This window comes from Haplochromis burtoni, unplaced genomic scaffold (genome assembly GCF_018398535.1).
Source record: "Haplochromis burtoni strain Fernald_Lab_line unplaced genomic scaffold, NCSU_Asbu1 Contig_750, whole genome shotgun sequence".
In the NCBI taxonomy this organism is placed as follows: Eukaryota; Metazoa; Chordata; class Actinopteri; order Cichliformes; family Cichlidae; genus Haplochromis; species Haplochromis burtoni.
In genome coordinates, this window is record NW_024583111.1 from 160,045 (window position 1) to 166,771 (window position 6,727).

The following is a 6,727-nucleotide window of genomic DNA, read 5'->3' on the forward strand; positions in this document are numbered from 1 at the left end:
GGCGAGACAAAATAAATCAGATGGGGAATCATGGGAAAATGAGGGCTGAGTAAGCTGAAGTAATGAATAGTGGCAGTTAATACATAAAGAAAGATAATATTCTTCAGTCTTTACAGAAAAGCATTTCTCAAAGTCCAAAACATACACAAACAAAAAAACAAAAACTGAACAAAATTAATGAAGTGAATAAAATCAACAACACCTGAAGCTACTCAGCCTCAACTTCCTCAGATACAACTTTCAGTTATTCAAACAACATAGTGCCAGTTAATGGTTGGAAGAGTAAACAGCAGCAATGGCTCAGATGTGTTTTCAGTTTCTGCCTTACCATTTTTTCAACAAACACACAGATGATTGATAATCTCTGCTGGAGGAGATTATCACCTGCTGACTTGGCCACAGGTGAAGAAAGGAAGTGTCGACTTTCAGTGATGAAAACTGGGTCATGTCAGGAGGAGGAGGAGCAATAAGACGAAACAAGAAAACAAGGCTACTTCCTTAATTGAGCAAGGCTTGATAGTTTAAGGAAGCAGAGCCACATATACACTATACACTCTACAGTGTACACAACCAGCCACACTGAACTATTCACACTTACACTGATAAAGGGCTTTGTTCTCCAACCAGAACCATTGTTTTACTTAAAAAAAAATAAGTTGCAACGCTTCAGAAGAAAACCAGAGCAACCAGATAAAACCCACCAGTACCTCTGGCGAGGCCTATGAGACGAGGACCAATGCAAAAGAAAGTATATAAAAGAAAATAAATATTACGAACAGAGCTACAGTTAAACGTATCTATGTGTCATTAAGAAATATTTTTTTAAAAAGGTCTGTTTTCTCTACTTTTGTACTTCTCCTTTCAAGTATATTTGGAAGCATTTTTGCTTTTCAAATATCTGCATTAAAACTAAAGTTATTTCATCTTGTGCTCCTGTTGCTTTGCACACAGTGCAGTTTGGCAGTGCTGAACTAATGAATCTATCTACTTGCTTCAAAGAGGATTACTGTTCCTTGTGCTTAGCTTAGTTACCTCACATTAGGTTGAGGCTAAGGAGAGGTCTGCTGTCCACAGTGGCCATCTGTCTGCCAGGTGGACAGTCGAGCACTCACTTTGCTGTAAATGGAGACAAGGCTCGAGTTGGATGTTTTGATATACCCAGATGAAGTAAGGATCGCTACTCCGGAGGATCTCAGGGACTGGGAGCTGGAAACTGCGAGCCAGGTGTCCATACCCACAGTCCGGCTCTTTGTTGCACTTTACCCATACAACCCGGCTGCCATGTCGCCAAACCACGAGACAGCTGCAGAAGAGCTGCCCTTTGTGCCAGGCCAGATCATCAAGGTAAGATTAAGTGTAATTTCATGCACTCTGTACATTGCTACACCGAAGCGCTTCTCTGTGTTTGAGTTGCGTTTCATCTCTTCATCAGTTCAAAATGTTCTTTGAAAGAACCTATAGTGTTTCCTGTTTGTGCTGGAGTCACGACAGTTAAATGTGTAAGAAGACAATAGGTTTTTTCTCTTCATTTCCTGTCACCTTTTTCATCTGATTGATGTGATTTACCGCCTTTTTTCTCTGAATCTGTCTGCTGCTGCATCACATAAATACAGACAAATACATGTATGCAATAAATACACTCTTTTATTCAGAAACCAAGCCTAAAGTTATAAAAGTAACTGCTGGTGCTGGTTTTTTTTAGGTTACTGGAGACAAAGACGCAGATGGGTTTTATCATGGTGAGTCTGGCGGGCTTTCTGGCTATGTGCCGAGTAATATGGTGGCTGAGATCCCAGTGGATGATGAGTATCTGAAGCATCTACTCATGCAGCAGGGATTCCTCCCCGTGGACCACACAGGTATTAGCCTGTTTACTGTAACACGCTGGCAAAACAGTGTTGCTGGGGTAACTGAAGTATAATTGAAAAACAATTATTGTGGCATAATTTGGAACGAGGCCGTTCAGAGATGATCTGTGAGAGGATGTTTGCAATGAGCTCCTCCCTACAGGACGTTTACAACAGATATTAGGACAAATAACAGTGAATAAAATTATCACGCACGTCGCTTAGAAATGTGAATGCAAAATTTACTGATTGTAAAAATAAGACACTACCACTGTCACTGCGTGGAGTGTTTGTTTATCTCCTATGTTAGCATGAAAGCTTCATTGGGACGTTTGCTTTTCGTACTGCAGGCATGTCTCTAACACCAGACCTGAGCGATGTCACCAGTATCCCTGACAGTGGGGCTGTTAGACGAATGGTAGCCTTATTTGACTATGATCCATGGGAAAACTCACCCAACATGGACAGTGAAGTAAGCACTGTGAAGTAACATTACCATATATTATATATTTAAAATATGAAGATTAATCTACTGTTTAAGTCTACTGTTAATCTACTGTTTTACACAAACTGGTTTTGACTTGCTCTGTCTTACAGGCTGAACTCGGCTTTCGTTCAGGAGATATCATATATGTTTTAGGTGACATGGATCAAGATGGGTTTTACTATGTAAGCATCATCCTTGCACTTATAATACAGTGACTGGTGTTTAGTTTTCATACTGATGTCTGTACAGAAGCTAAAATTTAATTTCAACTTCAGGGAGATCTTCACGGACAACGAGGTTTGGTTCCATCAAACTTTCTGCAGCTGTTTCCCTGGGATTAGAAGAAAATGCACGCTAAGCTGTTTGCTACAAATGCCAAGTCACAGACGCAGTGAGAAACCAGAAGTTTCTATGCAAAATATGGCTAAAAGGACACTTCATATATCAAAAAATAGTTTATTTTATTTTTATATTCTACTAACTGCATCCGTTTTAGACTGAAAGTAAGCAGCTAATGAACCCCTCTGTTAGTATCAATAAGAATGCTCAAAACTAAAAAGAGTTCAGACCTTTGTTTAAATGTTTCTTTATTGAAATAACAGATACTTACAAACCCTTTGATGCAAAAAAAAAAAAAAACCCAAAAAAAACATGAACAACAAAAAAACAGAATATTTACAATAATGCATATTTTGAAAATTACAGGTAAAATACTAAATGTTTTGTCTGGCAATTTTTGCTTTAGGCGCTTTCACAAAAACACAAGAACTGACTTGCTAAATAAATTACCTGATGGGAATGGATAAATTATTTTAGCCTTAATAATACACAATTTACAGATTTCTTTCTCCCCAGTGTTTTGATATAGCATTTCCATTTTTTGCCTTATGCCCTGTGTATATATTTTCTATCACTGGCTTATTTCATATAAGTTATTTAAAAAGAAAAAAAAACATTTTGAATTTTGCAGCAATTTTTTTGTAAAAATAAAGAGACTCTTGTTATAACTGAAAAAAAGTTTTAATCATGTAACAAATGTAAGAGCTGTAGTTAAACTGAAAATAAACTGTCCTAATTCTTACTTTCCTTACCTGATTTTTCTTTTTAACAATGGACCAAAAATTGACATTCAGTTCTTTTCTTGTCTGGTAAATACATTTGTTGTAATAAAAAGAAATACAAAATTTATTGGTTAAAATAACAAAGAAGTTCAGCAGGTTTTCAAATGTTCATATAGTCGGTCTGGTTTCTTCTTTTACTTTCCTCTGCAGCAAACAGTATACTCATCCATAAAGTAGGAAACACTACACTGTGTAGTAAAGTTTAGTAGTGCTTTCTACTTTATGGGTGACAACACTGTACATCAAGTAGCTTCTGGTCGATCCACCGCAAATACTGAAAACTGAAGGTTAATCAAAGGCAAGGCTTCACAAACTGAACCGAACACACGATCAAAATTCACGTTATCATTCTTGATAAAAAGAAAGAAAAACATTCAAATGACTTGACATTTTGCTCAAAATTAGGCTGAAATGAAGTAGTAATGTCTTAGTATGTTAGTGTGTTTAAAAAACGTTGATCATCAGATTTTCAAGTTGTCATCAGGGTCTTACCAGCGTTTGGAGTCCAAGGAAGAAAGAAAACCCAGAAGTGAGCGTGATCTTTTTATTAACCCTGTCTGAGCCACGTGGTTTACACAGGAAAAGCCCCAACAGTTTCTCACACACACACAAAAAATACATGCATGCAAGTATATGCAGATGTGCACACACACATGCACACCCACAAAGACACACATACGCACACACACCACACAGTAGTTGAAATAGTATTTGTACATTTCCTTAAGATAAAGCAGGAATTATTAGTTGTATTAACAGCTTTTTGTAGAGATTTTTTAAATTTGATGTGTATGTAATCTTATGAACCTGTAGCTGCTGTTAGTCCAACTACCTCGTACACACCTAAACATGTACTTGTACTATACTTCATATTTCTTTTTTGTGTTCACACTAAGTAAAAATATCAGATCAATCTATTTTCACAACCTAAAAGTACCTCTGAATTTAACGTCGTTTATCTTAGGAGGTCTAATTTAAGTGTTTATTTGCACATCTGCACACACAGACACAACCACAAGCGCGCACACACACATGCACATATGCAAATTCAGAGTGTACACCCAGGTCCTGGCCGACTGCACCGCTGCTGCCAAGCGTGATCTCAACCCTTTTAAGGACATACTTTTACGAGGTGGCAACTGCTTTTAAAACAAAAGTCAGTCTCTGAAGCAGAAAGATATTGATCTTGATAATAATTTATGTGGATGTGTACCAATGATCTCGTAGCTCTTTGCCAATGCAGCACTAAGGATTGACTGAAATAGCAATGTAATGATAAAAGATCAAAGTGAGTCAAAGTAGACTTATTGATTGAGGGAGCTCACTTTGGAGATGCTGAAGCTCTTAAAGGTTTATGTTAGCAAAGGGAGAGCGGTGCTCCTCAGCACGGTCCTCAAAAGTCAGACATTACTGTCTTGCAAGTCTAAAACATTGTGTATAAATTACAGGAAGCACTTTGTATCTCATTTATAATTCTGAGAACTCATTCACGCCTGCATGTTTGTGACAAGGTGTGGGTGGGGGATGGTGGTGCAAGGCTCTTCCCCTATCCCAGCAGCAAATGTGCAATATGCTTGCAACAACAGAAACTTTGCAAACAGAATAGAGATGGGCCTGTGTCCTCTGTTGTCACGACAACCCAAACCTCAGAGTCACACCAAGTGAAATAAGAGGAAGTGGGGGATGGGTGGCGTGCACAAACCGAGAAAAGATGTCCTCGTTAGAAGAAAACGGAGCCAGAAACAAGCAGAAAGAGAGTAATGGAGAAGATCATCAAAATGCAACACCAGACAATAAATTTCTTTTTATGCAAGTCATCAAATATTAAGCCAGCCAGCATACACATACACACTCACACATACAGATACACACACACACATATAGGTTGTACCTTTGTGAAGGCTGAAAAAAACAGCAGTGAGTCTTTGCAGCAGGCCAGCATGACTGTGCATCTCTCTGATTATCTCAGCACTGTTGCACCAAAGGCTGTCCTTGCATCAGCCATCTATCCCTGTGCAACATGGGATTATATCCTAAGTGAGTCCTTAAAGTACTTAGGGTGATATAGATAGCGTCAAGGGGCCAAAAACGAGCACAGCACCTAATGACACCGGTAGGTATTATCCTCCCAGCAGGGCTTTAATTGAATTATGTTTTACCTTTGACCATTGAGCTCATGAGAGCAGCTGTAAATAAAATATAAACAACTCAGAAGGCATTAGAATGAGCAACACGGCGGCAGATATAATCTGAATCTGTCAAGAAAAGTTCACCGTTCCTGTTTCTCTCTCATTTTAGGCGTCTAGATTTCTTATTATCATCACTGTTGGTTTGGTTCCATCCCCAAGGATGAAAGAAATTAACTGTCCGAGAATCCTCTTGCACTTTCTTAAACTCAGTATGTGCCTTGTGTTGCTGCTGCTAGTCATGCACCTGATCAGTGCTGCTATACAGTCAAGAGATTTTGATGAGAAAAAAATTTCAGTCACTTTCATGTACTTGCTCTGTATTTACTTATTCAGTATCTCAAAAGAAAAAAGAAACAAGGATTTAGGACTACACAGATCAATGAAATAACATCTTATTCAATTCAGTTGTATATATCTAGCACCAAATCACAGCAACAGTTGCCTCAAGGCGTTTTGTACTGTAGGGGAAAAGGCCCTACAATAATACAAAGAAAACAGAGAAAATCCTAAAAGTTAAATGCCCCCCTGTGAGCAAGGCAAGAGGTGTATGAACACATAGTGAGTGAAAAAGGTGAATGAAGAAGGAACATTCAGTGCATCATGGAAATCCCCTTGCAGCCTAGACCTATTGCACTGTAACTAAGGGAGAATTCAGGGTCACCTGATCCAGCCCTGAGACAGGATGTTTCTCATTTTAGAGATATTGCACAAATAGAAGAAAACACACATATATATTAAAACGTAGTTTAATATGTGCATTGAAGGACATATCCTGGTCAAAAATGACAGGATATGTGTTACTGGCCCAACAGTGTTACTGGAGGCCAAGGAATACCATCCAGTGTAAAAATCTGGTTAGATACCATATTTCTGAGATATTTCAGTTTTAGCTGAATTTAGAAGCAAAACATTAGAGGTAATCCAGGTCTTTATGTCCTAAAGACATTCCTGCAGTTTAAGTTGGTGTGTGTGTGATCTGGCTTCATGGATGGATAAAGTTGGGTTTCATCTGCATAGCAGTGAAATGTATGCTATACCTTCTAATGATAATGGCTAAGAAAAGCATGTATAATGAATACAGAA

The 6,727-nt window shown here is 38.3% G+C and overlaps 1 protein-coding gene across 1 annotated transcript; it reads left to right on the forward strand.

Moving 5' to 3' along the window:
• Positions 1 to 378: 378 nt before the first annotated feature.
• si:ch211-105f12.2 (RIMS-binding protein 2-like) lies at positions 379 to 6,302 on the forward strand. The gene is made up of 5 exons (XM_005951300.2): positions 379 to 1,344; positions 1,703 to 1,859; positions 2,198 to 2,319; positions 2,445 to 2,516; positions 2,610 to 6,302. The coding sequence occupies exons 1-5, from the start codon at positions 1,123 to 1,125 to the stop codon at positions 2,673 to 2,675; spliced, it is 639 nt and encodes a 212-aa protein (XP_005951362.1). The 5' UTR covers positions 379 to 1,122; the 3' UTR covers positions 2,676 to 6,302.
• The last annotated feature ends 425 nt before the right edge of the window (positions 6,303 to 6,727 follow it).